The sequence below is a fragment of the Nanorana parkeri genome, unplaced genomic scaffold, assembly GCF_000935625.1.
Source record: "Nanorana parkeri isolate BGI_ZX_2015 unplaced genomic scaffold, ASM93562v1 scaffold203, whole genome shotgun sequence".
NCBI classification, from domain to species: Eukaryota; Metazoa; Chordata; class Amphibia; order Anura; family Dicroglossidae; genus Nanorana; species Nanorana parkeri.
In genome coordinates this window covers 1,106,514-1,128,177 of record NW_017306471.1, presented here as the reverse complement: position 1 = coordinate 1,128,177, position 21,664 = coordinate 1,106,514, and the positions used below count along the sequence as shown (strand labels likewise).

Here is a 21,664-nt window from a genome sequence, read left to right as displayed (position 1 = left end):
ACACAAATAAGATACATTTTTGTTAATAGTTAAGGTTCTTTAATGTATTTAACTCCTGAGTTTAGTGTCACTTTAATTGTTGAATTGGTCTTTGCTATATAAATAAATGACATCCGTCTCCTCCAGCAGCCTGTTACAGCCTGGCTCTTGGCTCTAGTGCTCATATACACAAACATCAGCTTTGCGGTTCTGTGCCTTTTCCTCCTCTGCTGGCTTGCTTACAGATGGTCAGGAATATACAGCACATCATGTATAAACACACACTGCTACATCGAAATGGATTACAGATGGGTTTATTTGTAAAGTTGAGAGAGGAAAGAAGTGCAATCTCTATGACTGCTTAGCTATCCAAAGGATTAAGAGCTTTTCAGTATCTCCCCTTCCTGGCTTCCCATTGGCTGCCATTGGCTCTGCCTTGAGCATTTTATTGTGTGATCCCTGGAATGTGTCATTATTCCTGAGGTGGAGAGAGATAAGCAGCACTGCTCAGCTCTCTCATACAGGAGCCCTAGTGCTGGGGCTGCACACTTATCCCAGGATGGGGGCCACATCTGGCTGGTCCTGGCTGCTACCCTGCTTCCTGGCTGTCCTGGCCCAAGCGCAGAAAGAAAATGACCAGAAGTCGGTAAGTAAACACTTTTCATATGATTGCTGCTTTGCTTCTATTTTTTTTGTACTATTTATTATATTGATGATTATTCTCATACAATACATCAGACTTGTATAAAAAAACAGCATCCAATGTTTAGTAAACCCAATCACATAATTCAAATGCTACCCTAAACATGCTAATATAATTTTTAAAAGGCATTCAATATATTTAAAGCGCCTTTGCCTTTGTCTCAGAAATGAAACTTTATTTTTTTATTTATTACAGGTATTTATATAGCGCCAACAATTTATGCAGTGCCTTACATGTGCACATTCACATCAGTCCCTGTCCTCAAGGAGCTTACAATCTAAGGTCCCTATCGCACATACAGGGCCAATTTAGACAGGAGCCAATTAACCTTCCAGCATGGAGTGTGGGAGGAAACACGCAAACACAAGGAAAACATGCAAAATGCTTGCAGATAGTGTCCTGACCAGGATTCAATCCAGGGACCCCCAGCACTGCAAGGTAGAAGTGCTAACCTTCACTAGGTTAATTGCTAGCTTAGGAATAGTGATAGTTCACAAAAAATGAAAAGGTGAACTAACTCCCAACACCCTCCTCAACACCAACCCGGTCCCCACTGCATTTACATGCAATTATGATCCTGGCCCACCGACCATACTTACAGCTCCAGGCATTTGAAACGTTTGCTACACAACCATGAAGGCTGTAAAGCAACATAATGGTTGCAATAAGGAGCAATGATTAATCAGTGCATCCACCTGATTATGCTGACCAATAAGATTCTCTTCTAAAGCTGGCCATACACATTACAACCATTGTACAACTTTTTTTGTCCAGACATCTCACCCTCATTCAATTTTCATTAAACTAGCCCATCATGCACAGACCAATGTAATTCGCAATTAACCTTCATCAGCACCACTAACTGGCTGATTTTCATCGATGGAAAGAACAGGTTTTCGCTTGAGCATGTGCAGTTTTCCTCTTGAGATTTTTTTTGTACAACAACGCCACTAACCCATCAATTCTCGACCAACTAGACAAACATTTCCTAGCCTGCTTGAAAGACAAAAATCTGCCAATTGTACAGTAATTGCGGTTGTGCACTTCCCATTAACTGGCAGATTTTCGGATGAAAACACGATCGCATACAAAAATCTCCAGATAATTGTAAGGATTATGGGCACCTTAAAGGTGCCCATACACTGTGCGATTATCGCACGATTATCGCGGGAAATCCCGCGATCGTATGATAATCGCAAAGTGTATGGAAGGCGTGCGACCGTTCTTACTGTACCGTCGCACATCTTTTGTCTAAGGAGCATGCTAGAAAACCAGCCAAGAATCGTACGATTTTCGGCTGGTTTTTAGCATGATCGTAAGATCAATGCCGCACAGGCCGGTGTGCGCACTCAGGGGGGCGGGCTTGCGATGATCGCAAGTATGATCTGCCTGTCCAAGATGGAACCACTAAGTACAGTGTGGACACATGAGATCGACACTCCTGGAAGTGTCAGTTTCTGAAGAGTGGCGCTTGTGCATGTTAACGGGCGGAGGGGAAACTGGGGTTCGGGTGATGCCTCTGCATCATCTCCCTGCTCAGCTATGGCTCCAGCTCTGGCCAGCATCCTGCACAGCTCCTGGGCAGTGACATCACTGATTGCCAGGAGCTGAGCAGGATGGCGGCGAGAGCGTCCCAGGTTGCTGCTAAGAGCCGGGTGGGGAAATGTTTATGCCACTTACACATCTCCCCACCCAGCTCTTAGCAACCTGGGACCCTCTGGCCGGAAAGAGAGCGGCAGGCACACTGTAATCATTGTGAAAACTTGTGGCTCTGTCTGCGCATTCCCCTTCCCCACGTGTCCCAAAGAGATGCCTCCTGAAGCATCATTATAGGGAGCATTGTGAACTTGTCACATATTTTTACCAATGAGGGTAGCCCTGCCGACACGTTCCACTATGGTAACCATCAGGAAGCCCACCCTGTACAATGACATGCAGCTGAGGCTGGAGCAAGTTCATGAAGACAGTAAGAGGCTACAAAGAGGCAGCAAGAGTTCAGCAACGCTGAGATACAAAACGGATGGAAAAAAGTTAAAAAAAAAGTGTTTTCTAAAAAAAGAAAAACATGGACATTGTTAAATAATCAGTGCAAACTAAATGCCATCCAATTAGGGTTTAGATCTCCTTTACAATTTATTTTCCCTATTTATGTATTACTGTAGTTTTATACAAACCCCTCACTGTATTCTCTCCTGCACGGGGGTTTTCAGACGTATATACCTATTATAGTTACAAAAACTGTAGTGGCAATTTTAGTAGAGACCAACTAACATTTTTAGTGGATACCATAGTACCAGAGAAATAATACTGATCCCCTCCAGTAATAACTAAACATAGAATCACAGTGCTGCAAGACATTCGTTCTACCTCTTGAGCCTCAGTGCTGACATTAGTGAAGTCTGGACAATGAAAGATAATTGATGCATTGAGACAAAATTTAAACATCATATGCACTACCCGGGCAGAACATTGATTGCTGCAATTTACTTGCAAATGACTGGAGGCTTTGCAGTAAAAAGCGAATACATGTTAGCTGGTGTATAGACTAGATATACTCACAGCCAGGCAGGAACAGGCATACTGTACAGTGCAGTAAATGTTTCAGATTATTATTATACAGGATTTATAGAGCGCCAACAGTTTGCGCAGCGCTTTACAAGATAAGGAAGACATTACAATCACAATACAATTCTAGACAAGATGGTAAGGAGGGCCCTTATCCTTGGGTCTCTGTGATTTATTTACTTGATCGCATTCACTTCCATATGTTGCAAAGCCAATATCTGCCATGGGAGCATAGCAATAATTGGTGATCATTTATTAGACAATCAAGAATCGATTACCCATGTAGTAAAAGCCATAACTGAGTAACCAGTGTCTTGAAGAGAACCTGTTACAAAAGAAGTATGAAGTTGCCCTTGCTGACTTGTTTTTAAAGGTTCAACCCCCTGGGCTGCCATCATCAGCTGTGCTTCTCTAGTTAAATAGTGAAAGACCCCGAACATGTAAAGATAGACTTTCTGGAGTCACAGGATGGATTTGCATCCTAAAATAATCTTTTTAAAGTAAACCTGCCACTTTGCCTGTTCAGTCTCGATAGACACCTCCGCCATCTCTCCTCAAGCACTCCCTCGGCACCCTGCTCGCCTGCTGAGTCCAGAGTCTATGCCCTGTGCAAAATAATTCTATGTTGGAGCTAACACTAAGGTAATAATGACCCTCTCCTCATTTATCAGGGTCTCATCACTGCATTCTGGGAGGAAGGTAAGAAGGTCACATGCTCCCCCCGTACCTGAAAGCACCAGCTATTTCCAAGCAAATTTGCAGGCAACATGACAAAGTATCAATAGAAGGGGGAAAGAGGTGTCAAGGGAAGCTTGACACCTGTATTTTAAGAAATGGGTAATGATAAGTGCAGAGATGTTGCAAACACTGGCAGCAAAAGCTCCTGAAATTTACCAGAGTGCTGTTTTTGGCAATTTTAGGTCTACAGGTCCCCCGACATTGCCAGCTAGATGCTGTCTGGAGAGCCAGTCAATTAGGTGCAGTAGAAAGCCTCCCTCTCCGATCTTTATTATTCCCCTGCAAGTCAAGTGTTGCTTACATCTGCCAGTGCTGTTTATATCCACTCTCATCCTTTCTGCATTATTATGAATAAGACCAGCTTGATAAGCAGAACAGACGTGTTCATGGACAATTCTGACAGCAGAGGGGGTGAAGGTCAGACATACTGTGCCTGCATGGTTGACTTATTTTATGTGTCTATGGGTTCCCTAGTTTTTTGGGGAACCACAAGTTCCTGCACCACCAGACTAAGACTCCAGTGCACAAGATATTGACTGGACATCTTTCATGATTGTATCTACAAAAAATATTCCTTATGCAGAAGTTTTTTTACAGAATTGTGTGTTGAGTGATACCCTTTGGTTCAGTAAGACCTGTGGAATAAACACCCCATGTGTGTAACATTTATTTAATGGACTGTCATGTAAAAGTGGAATTATTTAGTCCTTTTGTAGAAGGTTATTTGCATACATTTCCCAAGGAGCTGTGGTTGAAGTCCCCCTATTTGAACTTTGTACTCCAGTGAAGTCAGGTTTGGGAATAGTATTTATGACCTTTCTTGTTCTATTATGCCTGCCACAGCCTGGGCTGTTGAAGTGTTCATTGACTGGTGTCAGTGGTCTGCAGTTATCTCCAGCTAAGAATAAAATCTATATGAAGGTTCCATTCAGTTATAGATACTTGTAATCTGCCGCAGATGGAGAACATATTTACAAGCAACACTGTAGATATGTGGATATTTTAGCAGTCTGCAGAGCACAGTTTAACAAGGTGTATAATAAATACAACCTAACATTTCTCGTTACTGTCATACCTCATTTTATGACATTTGTCAGAAATGTGTAGAAAGGGTAAAGTCCAGCTGAAGTCTAAAATGTTCTCTCTTTAGAGTCCTGTGTTCCCACATGCTGAGATTTTTGCTAGGAGGTGCAATAAAATACAATGTTATCCCTCAAGAACATTCTGCTTTCTGTACTCATACTTCAGTGCTCTTTCCTGGAAGAGCTGAGTAACAGCCACACCCCTCCACCATGCGAACACCCAGGGGTCTGAGACACCTCTTATTTCATATAGGACATCCTTTTCTTTCACGTATCTCTCAGTCAGTGAAAAAGTAATGCTGACCTGGAAATTTCTGCAGCTGGGCTGTAAAAGTAATTCAATCAATTGAAGCCCAGTTAAACACTCACAGTTTTTTTTAAATCTCTTTATAGTCCTGTGCCTCATATTATGATTTATGAGCCAGTAACCCAGAACAAGTAGGCATGGAGGGAGTTAAGAGTTTCACTATGATTTCCCTACCTGAATGCTTATTCCAGCTTAGTGAATCCCTAGGTAGTGAGGCCCAAATCTGTATGGCACCACTGGATCACCTTTTTAAAAGCAAGTTAGAATGGCACCTCTTACATTTCTACCCATACAGGGATCAACCATGATATAGATATGGGAATTGCCATTGCTGACTTGTTTCAAGAAGCAGTTGAGATTCTTATTCTTGCTTGACTGCTTCGTGAGTCTCTGACTTAGATCAAGTAAGCAGCTATGGAGCCAATGAAGAGGTGGGGACCTCTGATATGCACATACGTATTCTAGGACAGTGACTCACCAAGAAGTAAAGGAAGAATGAGAATGGCAGCACCAGAAGTTGCACCTATACAACACATCAATGGCTGTTCCCATATTTCTCAACTACATGTAGAATTTAGATATTTGTCTTGTGACGCATCAGGCAACAATTTTATGTCCATGTCTAATAAGATCCCCAAATTACAGATTTTGGGGAAAATCTTGCTGGCGGTTGCTGTTTGTTTGAAGGTGACCCCCCTCCCCCAAATCTGGCAGAGGCTCACCTTCCTTCATACCATAAAAATGCACTCTTGGCCAATCCATGTTTATATGTGTGGCTGAGTTTTTGGATAAATACCGACCTCACATATCTATGATCAGCCTATCTTCTGTGTCTTTACAAATATAGACAACCAGACAGCAAAATATACCACAACGTAAGTGTCTGTTCCAGCATCCTGTTTACAAAATTCTACAACTCTCTAAGCTAGCTACAAGCTCCCTGTCAGCTGGGTGAAATATTTCTCATTTTTCTCGTTGGACAAAAAAAAGAGGAAAAACAACATCTGCTGCTTGTTAAAAATACCAGGAAAACAAAACCTCATAAGCAACTGGATTCTATACAATCTAAAACGTCTATTTTCCATAACATCAGATAGTGGCAGTTGACATAAAATGATTTTTATGTCACGGCAGGGAGCCGTGGGTGGCTTTCTACTCTGCATTAATGCTTTATTAAAAAGGCCCCTTAATTTGCTGCTAAGCTTGCTTGAATACACAGCTGTGCTTTGGTTCAGCATATTTGGATTTATGTTAAGCTAGCTTAACACTACAGCTACAGTATTGAAAATACTATTAAATATACATTACACATTGGCATGTAAAATAGTTTTTAAAATATAATTCTTACAGAAATGTGAACGTTTCAGGATGTACTGGGACTATATACTTTTTATTTGAAGGCAACCTTTCAGGACTTTTAGTGCTGTGATGCTGAAAACATTATCCATGCTATAACTAGCCCCATACAGAGTCGAGCAGTGGCAGCCCCAGCATTTGATGGGACTTGGTGGTCAAAGGTAACACAGCTGTGCTAAAAAGTTTCCATTAAGTGTGACATTTTGTAAACACAGCTGACATCCTAGCTAGGAAAACTAGAAAAGAAACGGTCACCCGTCTATTGTCAGTCAACTTTAGCCTTTAGCCTACACTGGGTACTGACATACTGTAGGTTGGACAGCAGATCAAGAGAGAGAGAGAGAGTGGTGTGGAAGAGAATATATAAAATCTAGGGGGATGTTCTTGGAATCTTCAAGAGGAATATGAAGTCAGTGGTTGATACAGCCAACATGCATGCACCCATAACGGAGATATCAAAGGGATATAAAAGGGATATCAAAGTGCAACTGAAGCAAATATTTTTTTTTCAAGTTTTGGATAGAGTGGAAGGTCACACTGAAGGAAAACTCAGCAAATTTTATTACTTTACTATAGTATTTCTTGGTTAGCAGTTCACCAGCTGATGTTAATAGATGCCCAGATTTGCTTTAAAATATTCTACAGTTTTTTTTTGTTTTTATATGATGTATATATTATAAAATATATCCATAATATTTGGATATTATGGGAAAAAGTTAGAATCCCTGTTGGGTTTTTATAGCTGTCTGTATCACTGTTAGATTTCCCACCACTTCCTCTTCTGGTGATGTAATAAAAATCTTGCCACATGTGGATGTGGACACAGAAAGCAACAACTAAACAGAGATTCTAAACACGGCCATATTTCTGCCTAGGCACAATAGGCCATGGAATACGGCAGCAGAACTTCCAGAGGCAGCACACAACCACCTACAGAGCATGTTGCTGACTGTCAGTAATAGATGACAGTGTATAATAAAAGGTTCCAGACTGCCGCCCTTCTTGCAAAAGCAATTCAAGCAAAGCAAAGTCCTCATTGTTCCTCCACAGTTCGTACAGTTTTGTTGTTGGAACAACAAGTTGTATACTTATAGTTCACCCACTCTGGACATTAACAGCTCAACTAGGAGAGTAGAATGAGAATTTGTCCTACTCTTCTAGTCACTGGTCTATGGACGGAGGAGAGGGAAACTGGCATTTTCAGCCTTTTCTTGCAATATAGTCAACATGTAAATGTGAAGTGTGCAAAACAAAAATGCTTTTTTAATTTTACTAGCCAAAAGCAGAACTATACTCCCCTCCCCTCCAATATCTTCTCACCAACTTCTTCCAGGTTTGAAATCTTTGGCCATCTTGATTGGCCTGGCCAGGATGATGTAAGTCCTGTGCATGCATACTTGAGTTTATTCATGCCAACACTTAGGCCCCTTTCACACGAGCTGATCAGGGGAGGATCTGTGCACAGATCCTCTCCTGATCAGAGCAATACGGATTGGATATCACCGCTGTGACATCGGTGTCTGTACAGTTTTTTCCTCCATAAAAAACTGAAACTGCCAGACCCCATGTGTGTCTATGGGGAATCTGATGTAAACAGACATCCGGTCTGGTGTTTTTTCAGAACCAGCCAGAGCTGGGGGTAACCGGGTGTAAACAGACGCTCGTCCGTTTACACATGGCTGTCTGTAGACTTGCATTGGGCATCCGATCGGGTCCCTGCCTGAAAAACTGACAGGCGGACCTGATTGGGGCCTTACACTTGTAAGTGCACATGTACTTAGAATAACGTGCTGCAGCACATATTTTCTAATGGGAGGCCATAGTTCTATTTTAAATACCTCAATGTTGGGCTATGTGGACATCACATAAAAGGTCAGTAAAGTTACTAGGTCAAAAAGCATACACACCCATCGCACTCCTGACCGGATAGAAAACCCTAATTGTAGGGTGGGTGCTGAAATGACCGCGGATGCCTACGCAAAATAAGTCCAAAAAATACAAAAAAGGTCACAAGCACTCCAGCATGTAGAAAAGTCAATGTTTATTGACTTCACAGGTGTCACATCATCACCTCTGAGGACGTGACACCTGTGAAGTCAATAAACATTGACTTTTCTTCATGCTGGAGTGCTTGTGACCTTTTTTGTATTTTTTTTAAAGTTAACATGCTGTACCCCTGTTGTTTTTTTATTCAAATAAATAAATGGATTCTTCAAAGTTGCAAGCATCTTGTCCTTCCTGTGTGGTATAATGTGGTATAATTTCAAAGCCATTGTATCTAATTTTTAGAGACTCTCTAATGACTGGCTTGGTACCAATGGATTGGTGCAAGGCCAATGTGGTGCCTATATTTAAAAATGAATCAAAGTCTTTACCAAGTAATTACAGACCTATAAGTTTAACTTCAATAGTTGGGAAGATACTTGAAAGTTTGATCAAGGATCACATGCACTTGTCTTTGCTTGAAAATAATATCATAAGCGATAATCAGCACAAAAGACAGAAGTTGTCAAACTAACCTAATTTCTTTTTATGAGGAAGTGAGTAATACATTGGACAGAGGACTGTAATTGCATAGAAAACTGGCTGAAGGACTGTATTAAGAGAGTGGTGACCAATGATTCATACTATGAATGGTCTGAGGTTGTTAGTGGTGTCCCCCCAAGGTTCAGTGTTGGGCCCCTTACTGTTTAATCCATTTGTGAATGACAGAATCGGGGATTAAAAGTACTATTTCTGTGTTTGCAGATGACACCAAGTTATGTAGTGGAATACGGTCCTTACAGAATGTCTCCAACTTACAGGCAGATCTGAATGCACTGTGTGATTGGGCATCAATTTGGCAAATGAGGTTTAATGTTAATAAATGTAAAGTTCTGCACTTGGGGACTAAAAACATGCATGCGTCATACACGCTAGGGGAAGCATGTTTGGGGGAGTCAATGGTGGAGAAAGATCTGGGTGTTCTGGTAGATCATAGACTCAATATTAGCATGCAATGTCAAGCTGCAGTTTCTAAAGCAAGCAAAATACTTTCTTGTATTAAAAAGGGTCTAGACTCCAGAGATAGAGACATCATCCTGCCCCTGTACAAAGCATTAGTAAGACCTCATCTGGAATATGCAGTTCAGTTTTGGACACCAGTTCACAATAAGGATGTTATGGAACTGGAGAAAGTGCATCGAAGTGCAATGAAACTCATAAGAGGCATGGAGGAGCTCAGCTATGAGGAAAGATTAGCTGACCTGAATTTGTTCTCTCTGGAGAAGAGGCGATTAAGGGGGGACATGATCACCATGAATAAACACGTACGGTAAATGGTCCATATAGTGAGCTTGGTGCCAAATTATTCACTTTAAGGTCACTGCAAAGGACAAGGGGGCACTCTTTGCGTCTGGAGGAAAAGAGGTTTAACCTTTGCATACGGAAAGGATTCTTCACAGTTAGAGCTGTGAAAATGTGAAACAGACTCCCCCCGGAGCTAGTTCTAGCTAGCTCAGTTAATTGTTTAAAAAAAATCTGAATGTATTCCTAAATGCACAGAATATTACTGGATATAGAGTTCTTATAGGTATATTAAGCATCAGAGATTGTTGATCCGATTGCCTTATGGGATCAGAAACAATTTTTTTTCCCCTGTTGGAGCAAATTGAACCATGCTTTATAGGGTTTTTTTGCCTTCCTCTGGATCAACAGGGGGTAATTGTGTGCATTGTGTTCTGTTTAGGCTTTTCTTTTTTTTCATATCTCTATAGGTTGAACTAGATGGACATGTGTCTTCTTTTCAACCAGACTAACTATGTACTCCTCACCCACCAACACTCAAACTCAGTCCACATTTGCTGCACATTCAATTCACTGCGAATGAATATTTTAGCATATGTCAACATTAATACCTTGTGCACACCATCTCTCTTACAAGTCCTGCAAAGAATAGGGGTGAATGCCAGCAGGTCGCCAATCCACAAGGGTGAAATTAGAAATCCGATTGTGCCTTGATTCACCTACGTTTTATAATGTTTGGAACCTGTGTGTTCCTCAAGTTCTAGTGTAAATATAGAAGATATAAAATATATAGAAGATACAAACTTGTTACACTATGTAGGGGATTGTTCTACATCACTGGGGTAGAGGAAACTGATTACTTCTTTCTCCATTTACCCTTTTTTTTCATCACCGTATCCTAAAATCTCTGTTATGTTCAACTAGAATTTTATTTTTCATATTTGTTTGTCTCAGGTTGACTGCTACAGCTCTGTGGCTGGAACCATCTATGACTATGGTGCCCTCACTATAGACGAAAGCCAGTTCGTCCACTTCAAGCAATATCAGGGGAAGACTGTGCTGTTTGTGAATGTGGCCACTTACTGAGGGTTAACCATGCAGTACCTAGGTAAGCTATGTGCAGTTGTTTCAAACCCAATGCAATGCTTAGTGCCTGGACTAGACAAAGTAAAAGTTTTACTTAAATACAGGCAATACTAGAAGTTTGTGGTTCCCTTCCCTACCTATATCTGCTGCTGCAGCCCCCACACATTCCTGAACAAGTTTCTAATATCAAGTCAAAACTTGCTTAGGGCAATGCACATTCCCTGTTGTCTTTATGTGACTGCGCTCAGGCCTGGTGGATGGCCACTTAGACAGCCATCACTACACTCTAGGAAACAGAATAGTGTCATACATTCCCCCATACATGAAAGTAATGGGTTTTTGGTGGCAGATCAGCGCGTTGGTGGGAAATTATTACGAACAGCTTGTGGTGCCACTATGTGCTATTAAGTTAATTTGCTGAGTCCAAAGTACAGGTTCACATTAAGTTTACCAATATGATAAACTGATTTTGTAATAAATGCAATAAATATTACCCATTCTTGTGGTAATCAGCAGCCATTGAATTGAAATTGTACATTTATGTCATACCCAAATTCAGGAATGAATCTACCTAGCTACCTAAGATCTATAAAAGCTAAAATTAGCAGCCATAATTTGTCTATCACCCAAACTGATTTCGCTCTAGGTGTGACAGTTTCCCTGATACTAACGTCTTCCACTTAACTTATGCCTTTCTGACTACTTATGTCTTCCACTTCAAGCACTCCTATAAAAATTATTATATATGTACATATTTGATCATTGCATCTCTGCTTCTTTGTTGCCCTTTGTTGCTCCTCATATCAAACTGTATGTATAGCAGACAGGATCAGTCTCATTGCCGAAAACAGGCTCTCTGCAGACTCTTATGACATGAAGCGCACACAATGCCCATTTCAGCAAAAGAATATATTGTCTACAGCAAGCAAGAGGTACTTTGTAATTTAAAAAAATAAAGAGATTTGGCAATGCTGATATGGGGCCTATTGCTTTATGGGAAATTAAATTTGCAATTGTAGGTCCACTTTAATGAAGTGTTTAAGTTTTCTATATGAAAGAAGGAAAGCAGGAGAGTGCAGTTTAATTATTGGCAGGAATGTCTTTGCCCATCATTAACAATGAGAGATCCTTATTTTGGCATTAGAGAAAAGGTTTAAAGCCAAACTTTTACTCTTTTTAAGGTTTCAGTTGCATTGAAGAAATGGTAAGCCCATGTTTATTGTCACCAGGACTGGAATGGGTTTTGAATGGCCCTGCGCATTCTCACCTCCCCATTGACCCTTTAAGATGAGTAGATGAATTCAATTCAATTACGAAGACTAAGGGCTGGGAGATGGCATCCAAGCTTGATTTTGCAAGCAGGTTTTCACTGAAGGCAATTCTCTGCTTGCACGGTTTTTCATGATATACCGTATGAAGGCAAGTCATCAATGACTAGATACAAGTAGGCAGATCAGGAAAAATCAAGTCATTGTCTGCCTGTTTGTTCTCGGTAAAAACATTCATTTAGGCAAAGGGATCAGAATCAAAGTAGGGACACACACAGAATAAGAAGTCAGTAATGGCAGACTCTATGTTTCGCTCCTGACAGGCTGACTTTAAAGGAAGCTTTGAGAAGAACCGAATAATTGGGCTGTTTAGACAGGGTGGGGGATAATGAAATGTCACCAATATTCACAAGGACAGTTAGTAGTCTGACCACCAGTCATTGGTTGTCTAGGAGCTCTCCATAGTGTCCTCGATCTTGCCTGACTTCTATCCATGATCTGTTTTTCTTTGTATTACTTAGAAGTAAAGGTTCAGTTCTTATATTTTACTGGAAATATTTTATACATTTTATAGTAGGGTTTTATGGTCAGCCTTGTGATTGGACTGATTTCACTTTCCCTGGAATTGTATTCAGATTGGAAGCAAATATTTAGTAAGGTTATACAGATGCACAGTGAACTCTCTTTTGTCAACAAGATCCTGGGAACAGGCTGGTAGTGGCAAATATACCGACATCACATTATTGTTTGGCTTATCCCTGAAATCAAAAGATATGATGCCAACAGGATGTGGGAATGTGTATTCCAGTACAAGCTGAAAATGTGGCAAGAAAATCCTTATTGCTTTATAATGCTTCTTGCATTGCTCTGCTTCTTGTATATAGTTCTCCAGAGAGGCAGTAAAGTCTGCAGCAGAGAAAAAATGGTCAGACCAGAGGGGATCATAATGTTAGAACAAGCTGGTTAAAAATAACAGTTTAAATGAATCCAAGGTAAAAACAAAGACTGGGGCTTTGGGGAATACTAGGCTACAGCTTTATTTATTATCATTAGTGGAGTTTGTCTGTATATAGCCATTTAAAAAAAAAAAAGTAGGGATGGTTTACCTGTCAGAATATTTTCTTCTGTCAGTGGAGCTTCTGGAAAATTTCCTATCACTTCCTGCCCCAGAGACGCAAGAGGAAGTTACAGGATATCTCCTAAAGTGAGGGGAATTCCCATTTTAGACAGTTGTCACTGGAACAGGTGCACCTACTGGAAGATTCCCACTTATCTTTTGTTCTGGCGGTAACTCTAAAAATGTTGGATTTCTCATTTTCTGTGTTGGTGACAATGCTCAACAGGACATCTTGAGATGTGAATCCCCTAAGGGAAACACAGACCGCAATGAAAACCTTAAAAAAAAGGCTCTAACCGTTCCACTCTACATCAAAAACTAAAAAACAGACTTTTGCTTAGTGATACCCTTTAAAATAGATCTATTTTATTATCCAGTAGAGGGGGTAACTGGTTCCTATTTAGGTTTGCTTGAGCCTGAACCTCTTATTTGGAAAAAAAAACTTTTTTGAGGTGCTGCACCTTTTATCTAGAGTTTTTTTTTTACCCCTGAAATGAGTGGATGCCTCAGGGCTTGTGATGATCCCTCAGTTGACGTGATGAGTTGTTACACTGTTTCAGCCTATGCTGTTTGTTGTATATAACTGTGATCAATGTTATGTTAATAAGGATGGCTCGTGGACGATCTTACTTTTTTCCCTAGCACCATTGCATCCAGCTACGTCTGGAGCTCACTATTTATGTTCATGTTTTTGTTGTTATATGTACCTATCACAAATAAAGAATTAAAAAAACTGCAGCATGATTGAAATTCAGGTCCTCCCAAGCCACTGCACATACTTGCTATTTCAATGAGCGGCTCAGGAGCCCTAAAGTGGCCTCTAATAGACAACTGTTGACTTTTTCCAAAAAAGTTGAGGGCTGGCGCACCCTGTCCTGCAATTCCTTGTTTGACATCGCGGCCACCCATCATTTTGCAAAACTAAAGCATTGTGTGGTGGCCCTCACTTTTCTTTTCCAAAGTCACAACTTCCATATAACCTGCATTATTATTAGATGAGTGCTTCAGGTGCACTATTGAACATAACTGAAGGTATGTGCAGGCGTAACAAGGGACCTGCATTTTATTCAGCTTGCAGCTTTACTTTTTTAATAGAAAGGTTTACCGGAAACCAGATTTTTTTTTAAGGAAAACCAGAGCCACATTAATAAGCTGCCTTCACAAAAGTGTATAGCCAAACAATGAAGAGTCCTTGCTGGAGTTTTAAAGTTATATTTAAAGCTTGTGTGTGATTCAACAAACTGATATCCACTACAGGAACGATTTCTGAAATCACTTCTAGAATTGCCTGTTACCTGACTGTCATGCTGACCATACTCTGTGTCATTGACCTGGAATAAGTATGCATATAAGAACATATGGATGTTCCTCTGAGTGTCCTGATCCTCACACCTCTTCCAGGTCAGTGATTCAAGGTGTTGAAGCCAGTGGTTCACCAATAGTCAAACCCAATTTTGATTATGGTTTATTTTCAAAGTGAAATGAGGGAACCTATAGCTAACTATAACATTTTCTACTACACCTGTGGCTTTATTTCAGAACTGAATGCACTACAAGAAGAACTGGGAAATAATGGGTTTGTCATCTTGGGTTTTCCCTGCAATCAATTTGGTCTACAGGAACCAGGAAGCAATGAAGAAATCCTTAAAGGATTAAAGTAAGTGGGGAATACTTGTCACTATAAGGATTTTTCCACCTGATGCACAAAGGCACCTGTGGGAATCACTGAGTAAAGGTGCCCATACACTGCTCGATTCTCGTACGAGAATCGGGCGAAATCCCGCGATCGTACGAGAATCGAGCAGTGTGAACTAAGACGTGCAACCGTTTCTACTGTACGGTCGCACGTCTTTTGTCGAGAATCGTACGATTCTCGGCGGGTTTCTAGCCTGCTCGCCCGATAGCTGCGGAACGGGCCGGTGTGCGCACGCGCACACTGCCCGTTCTGCATTGCCGTCATCGGAAGCCCGCCCCTCAGCGGGGCGGGCTTTCGATGATCGCAAGTACGATCTGCCCGTCCAAGGTGGGCAGATCGTACGGGCTTTCAAGAAGCATACGACCATCGCAAGACAAAAGACAAAAGTCATCGCAAGACAAAAGTCTTGCGATGGTCGTAAGGTGTATGGGCAGTACAATTTTGCAAAACATGCACATTTGTTCAGTGTTGTCCCTTTAAATACCCGGCAAGTACAGAAACATACCTGCTGATCTACCAGAAACCCACTCAGCTACTACTCATCTGTTATGGGCTAACAACACACTGCATTTTGGGGACTAGATTTGCAAGAAAGGGTGTCAGCCCTGTCCAGTGGTATTTTGCTAAACAACTGAACCCCCCTTTATCTTGACAATATAATGAATAGTTCTTTAGATTGTGATAAGAAATTGGAGGATATTTAACAAGTACATATAACAGACTAAAAGGGAAAAAATAGGAGAAGTTTAATTTTTTTAGGGTAGACATACACCTAAAGGTGCCCATACACCTTACGATTATCAGACGAAACGTTTCGTCCGATGATCGAACCGTCATACGATTTTCGTTTGATGGCCCCATCCTGCCCCGATTATCGAAAGGTTCAATCAGCGGTAGTTAAAAAAAAACACCTGGACGACTTGCAGTAATTGACCGCAATTATTTTCGTTTGCGCATGAGCAGTGTTAATCGTACGACTTTTGACGGACGGAAACGCCACCAACCGTGCGAACATCGTACGATCGACCAAAGTTTTCAAACATGCTTGACCGTCAAAAGTCGTCCGATTGTACAGTACTATCGGTCGGGCACTCTATTCACACGTTACGATTGTCGTACGAAAAGTCGATCGCATACGATTATCGTACGATAATCGTAAGGTGTATGGGCACCTTTAGTCTAACAACGCTAAAAGTAACCATGGATAATTAGCCAACTCTGTGTAGGGTGATTCCATTGTGTCCTGATTCGAGCTTTCTGGAGGCTTTGTTGAGGCTTCCCTAGGATGCAGTAAAAAGGGAGTTCCAGTCTTCAGAAGAGATTGCAAGATTGCTATTGTCTGTGGAACATCTCCAGCTTGTTAGAAAAATGAAAGAAAATGCAGTAAAAATGGTGGCCTTGGCTAACCTCACATTTCAAAATATAATTATGCAGCTCAAATAGGGCAAATTGCGGTATGGCATGCCATGCAAGAAACCCCACGGTGGGTCTCTGTAATCCTGTAACAGTAAACACTCTTATGTTGCTTTCTCAGTTACATAAACAAGTTACTACCCCATCACTGCCCACTCTTGGAAAGAGTGGGATGATGCAAAATACTTCTGTGATCTTTTCTCCTGACACTTCTATTGACTTTGAGAGGGAATCCTATGTTTGAACCGGGAAAAAAGAAATTCCACATAATTTTGTGATTGGACCAAATGTAAACTAATATGTATGGTATATCCAAACTTCTACGATCCTCTGTTATGAAACCATTCTCATCCTTACAATAGACCTCCTCCCAGGGAAGATTTTTGATTATCTTCAGATTAAGCTCTACTCAGATAACCTGGTGCTTAGCAATGCAGAGGCTGTCAAGCAGAAGGTACCTTCTCACATTTGGTGGGTCTGCCCCAAGGTATAAATATTTCAGTCTGAGGTCTATCAGACAGCATTCGCTATTCTGGATTTCAAATTTTGCAGGGAACCCTTGGAGTCTCTACTGAATAAAAACACAAAGTGGTGTACCTCGACCCAATTTAAATTTCTCCAGCATATCGTTTTTACAGCAACCAAGAAGTGATTGTACACGCCTAGAGGACACCAATACTCTCCATCATAACATCCACAAACTTGTGGTCACACATTTTGTTTTTTTTTTTAAACTTACAGCACAACAGAAGGATTATATGGTCAAATTCCTTTAAAAGGGACTCTTTGACAACTTGGGGGGGGGTTATCAAGTTTACAAGCCTTTTTTTAATCAAGCTTTTTTAAAAACTTACAGCACAACAGAAGGATTTTATGGTTAAATTCCTTTAAAAGGGACTCTTTGACAACTTGGGGGGGGGGGGGGGGGGGAAAAAAAAATGGAAGTACAGGGCGCATTTATGTTCTTGTTCACCACAGTATGCACCTTTTGTATCGCTGCATTCTCTAAGCGCTATCACCAAAGGTTCTAGGACTATATGGCGCGGGCGGGAGGTAAAGAAAATTGGTGCATGTCAAATGTCAATGTGTGCTGGTGACACAACGTGACATAATGTCTTTTATTCATGCATATTGTCACATCAAAAATGCAACGTTTCAGGGCCACGCAGGGTCCCCTTCATCAGGCTTAACATGACAATCATTGCAAGAAACCAGGAAGCATATATTCTAATTCAAAGACAGTGTAAACCAATCAAAATAGTCCACTCTGGCTATTTTGATTGACTTACACTGTCTTTGATGTGACAAGATGCGTGAATAAAAGATGCTTTATTTTGGACATCATCCATTGGTGTGCTGGTGACATTTCTGATGTACAATTTAATAAAAGTAGCGCACACAAATATGTTAATTTGTCCCATAGTGGTGGTGTGCCAGATTCGACACCACTCTGGTATTGGTATGTATTTTAGAACAGCTTTAAAATGAGAACATTGGTGCAAGTGCTTTATCATTTTGGCACGCATGATCAGACATTTGTAGAAACCATCGCATAGCGGTTTTAGGGGGATTTGGCGCAGCTGGTGCAACATCACATAGAATTTGTCTTATAACATTTTTAATTTGGTGCATGAAAAATGCACCAATGTTTACACCACAAAACAGACTTATTTCCCATTTGTTAACTCCACCCTTTGGATCTCTTCCAATTCCTTGCTCACAAATACAACAGGGAAGAGGGAGTGCTGGTAATTGCTAAACCCTACATTATCCTGTTCCTGTCTGGAGGCTAGTTCTCATTCTGAATAAGAACTATTCCTGATCCTCCCTTATCCTTCTGGTCCAGAACTGATCCTAAACTATCCCTGAACCTCCCAGATCCTCTCCACCCAGCCTCAATCCCTTTCCCAGCGTCCTTATCTTTCCCTCCTTTTCCCTTCATACATATCGTTCCCATCCATACTTCTTATTGTAAGCTTGATAAAACCAATAAAAATGTATTAAACAACAACTTGAGTAAAGGGGGAGGGAAAGCCTTACTTGACTTTTGGACCAGAGGAGACATCCCCACTTGATAGTGTTGATTGGCTGGTTGCTTTTGTCCAATGCAAGGAGTGTATATATATATACACACGTATATAGTATATACCCTCAAAAACAATACCAAGTTGAGCTTGATAAATATGCTTTTTTGCTCCCCCTTACTAACAGTGATGAAGGCTACAGTATAAATTAGACATAATACAAATAATACAAACAAATTCAATATTCTGATGTATCTTTTTCCTTTCCTACAGATGTGTGCGTCCTGGTGGTGGCTTCACTCCAAATTTCCAGATATTTGAGAAAGGAGACATTAACGGGAAGAAAGAACAGAAAATATACACCTTCTTGAAGGTACTTTCTTTTTTGTTATATTTATATAGTGCCAACAATTTACCCAACGCTTTCCATATTGTACATTCACATTACTCCTTGTCCCTGAGGTTGCAGAGGTCTCAGATAAATACTATGGCCAATTTAGACAGGAGCCAATTATCCTATCAGCATGTCTTTTGAGTGTCCTGACCCTGGATTCGAACTGGGGACCCTCATCGCTGCAAGGCAGAAGTGCTATCCACTTCTGTTTATGTTTTCTAACTTCAGGAAGTCACCCCTCATAACGGTTACATCAGCCTAGGGCTCCACAAGCTATTAAATCACTTTACTACTGAGAGATTTAAAGTGTATGCCAATTTTTTTTGTCTGTGTCCTGGATTTTGTGGGAGAGTCCAGGACCTGGGCACTGCAAGAGGGTGTCCAAAATCTCAGGACTTTACATATGCACTGATGAAGCACAAGCAGATTCCTTCTTCTGTGTATCTCTCTACCGCTGTAGCATTGTAGAAGTAACTAGAGTACAGGTTACCAGGCAGCTTGGAAGAGTGCCAAGAATTCTTTGTGGGGGCTTAAAGTTAGTTGCTTACAGACCTGCCACCTGCTGGCTCTCGCATCACTAACCCAGTAGTGACATAGCAGCCAAGAGGTGGAACCACAGAGAGCAGTGATACCGGAAGTGTGTTGAATGCTGAAGATTCTTCGTCAGCCAAAAAGCGAAGATAGGAGTCACCGCCCACCAGAATGGTAAGTATTCTTGATCTTCTATTGCAGGGAGTTACAAAAAAAAACTGTAGGGACCAATAGATGTTGGATTGAGACAAATGTCAACTATGCTGCCCAATGTGGCTATTAATCATGGTAAATAAAGGATGGGAAGCCCTCTGAGGGCATTGCTTTTCATTAAATACACTATACGTTTCCTGTAAGGACAACTCTACCTATGGTCAAACCCAGGGTCAGACCAGGTGGACTGCATGTAGGGGGCTGGGGGTATGCTTTAAAGGATAACTTTTTAATTTACGCATCCATACCTTTCAAACCTGTGATAACATTTCTCACTGTGGGGGGTCAACTTGGAAAAAGGTCACCAATTAGACATGTGCACTGCCAAAAAATTCGTTTCGTTTCGTTTTAAATTCGGATTTGTGTTATTTCGTTTTTCGGGATTCGGGTGTGAAAGTCAATTCGGATTCGGAATTCGGATTCAGACGAAATTCGGTAGCGTTCGCACGAACGTTCGTTTCGGTTTCTGTTCTTATTCGTTTCTTATTCGTTTCTTATTCGTTTGCAGCAAAAGTGACATTTGAGGGGGAAAAAATATTTTTCTCCTTCTCTAATGTCACTGTGCTCCAACGAACGAAACGAATAAGAAACGAATACAAACAGAAAACGAAACGAACGTTCGTGCGAACGCTACCGAATTTCGGAAATGGAAATTCGGATTCGTTTGCATTCGTTATGTCTGTAATTCAGAATTCGGATACATCCGAATGTCCGAATTTACGAAAATTCTTCCGAATTTCGATTCGGAACAAAACGAATCGCACATGTCTATCACCAATGTTATACTGAAAAATGAACTGTGATGCAGCCCATATCACTAAATAAACACTTCTTCTGTCTCCAGAACTCCTGTCCCCCTGTGGGTGACCTTTTTGGCAATCCACAGAATCGTCTTTTCTGGGAACCCCTCAAGGTCAATGATGTCAAGTGGAACTTTGAGAAGTTCCTAGTTGGACCCGATGGCCGCCCAGTGAAGCGTTGGCATCCCCGTACACCAGTCACTCAAGTAAGGAGAGATGTGCTTGCCTACCTGAAATCACAGTCCGGAATTCAGAGAATCATGATGCTGGGAAGGGATCAAAACTAGAGATTTGTCAACACCATTGCTTAATGTTACCCTGCTTGTTTATATAGATATATATATATATATTTTTGTGCTCAGTGTTTGGGTAGTTGGAAAGAGACCTAAAGTAGGCTGAGATACCATCTGCATGAAAGATAGGTCCTAAAGTACACTGGTACGGGACCCACCTGGAAACCAGGACTTTGGTAGGTTGCTGTTTAGTGCATTCCAGTATCTCTACCATCCTGGGATGGGTCTACAGCACTATCAGGGGCTTATTGCTTTCTGCCTGAACTCTGGGGTGATGATTTAACTGTGCTGGTTATTAAATAAACATTGTCTGTCTATAAAGAAACTAGCATCTTGCATGTGTTTGTCAAAAAAAATAAAATAAGGGTGTCTTCTGCAGATACCACATATTGCAGTTCTAGACAAAGTATATCTGTAGACTTATTTTAGCTTTGGAAAGAGTAGGGAGTGGTTAGAACTCATCAGTTTTAATTTTGCTGTGTATGTCCCATTTGTGAGATTTCCCTCTACTTCCTGTCCTGGAGCCACAATATGTATTGTGTGGAATGTTTTCCAAAGGGAAGGATTTTAGACAGTTGTCACCAGAACAGGTGTCCCCACTGGAAAACTGTCTGGATTTCACATCACTTTCAGTCCAAGAGACAATGGTCACTAGAGAGGATGAAGCTCCCAAGTGGGGCACAGACAGCAATGAAAACCTGATGGGACTCCTATCCACTTACAATCAAACACACACACAAACAAAACCCATGAAAATGTTTGGCTATGAACTAACTTAATATTCTCCGACTGATTTACAAAAACCTCCACAAGG

General features: G+C 41.0%; 1 protein-coding gene across 1 annotated transcript; it reads left to right on the top strand.

Annotated features, from left to right (window-relative positions):
- The first annotated feature begins 364 nt into the window (after positions 1–364).
- On the top strand, positions 365–21,175 carry GPX3 (glutathione peroxidase 3). The gene is made up of 5 exons (XM_018555596.1): positions 365–625; positions 10,970–11,123; positions 15,026–15,143; positions 18,893–18,992; positions 20,602–21,175. Exons 1-5 carry the CDS (start codon positions 539–541, stop codon positions 20,842–20,844), a joined length of 702 nt encoding a protein of 233 aa, XP_018411098.1. The 5' UTR covers positions 365–538; the 3' UTR covers positions 20,845–21,175.
- The last annotated feature ends 489 nt before the right edge of the window (positions 21,176–21,664 follow it).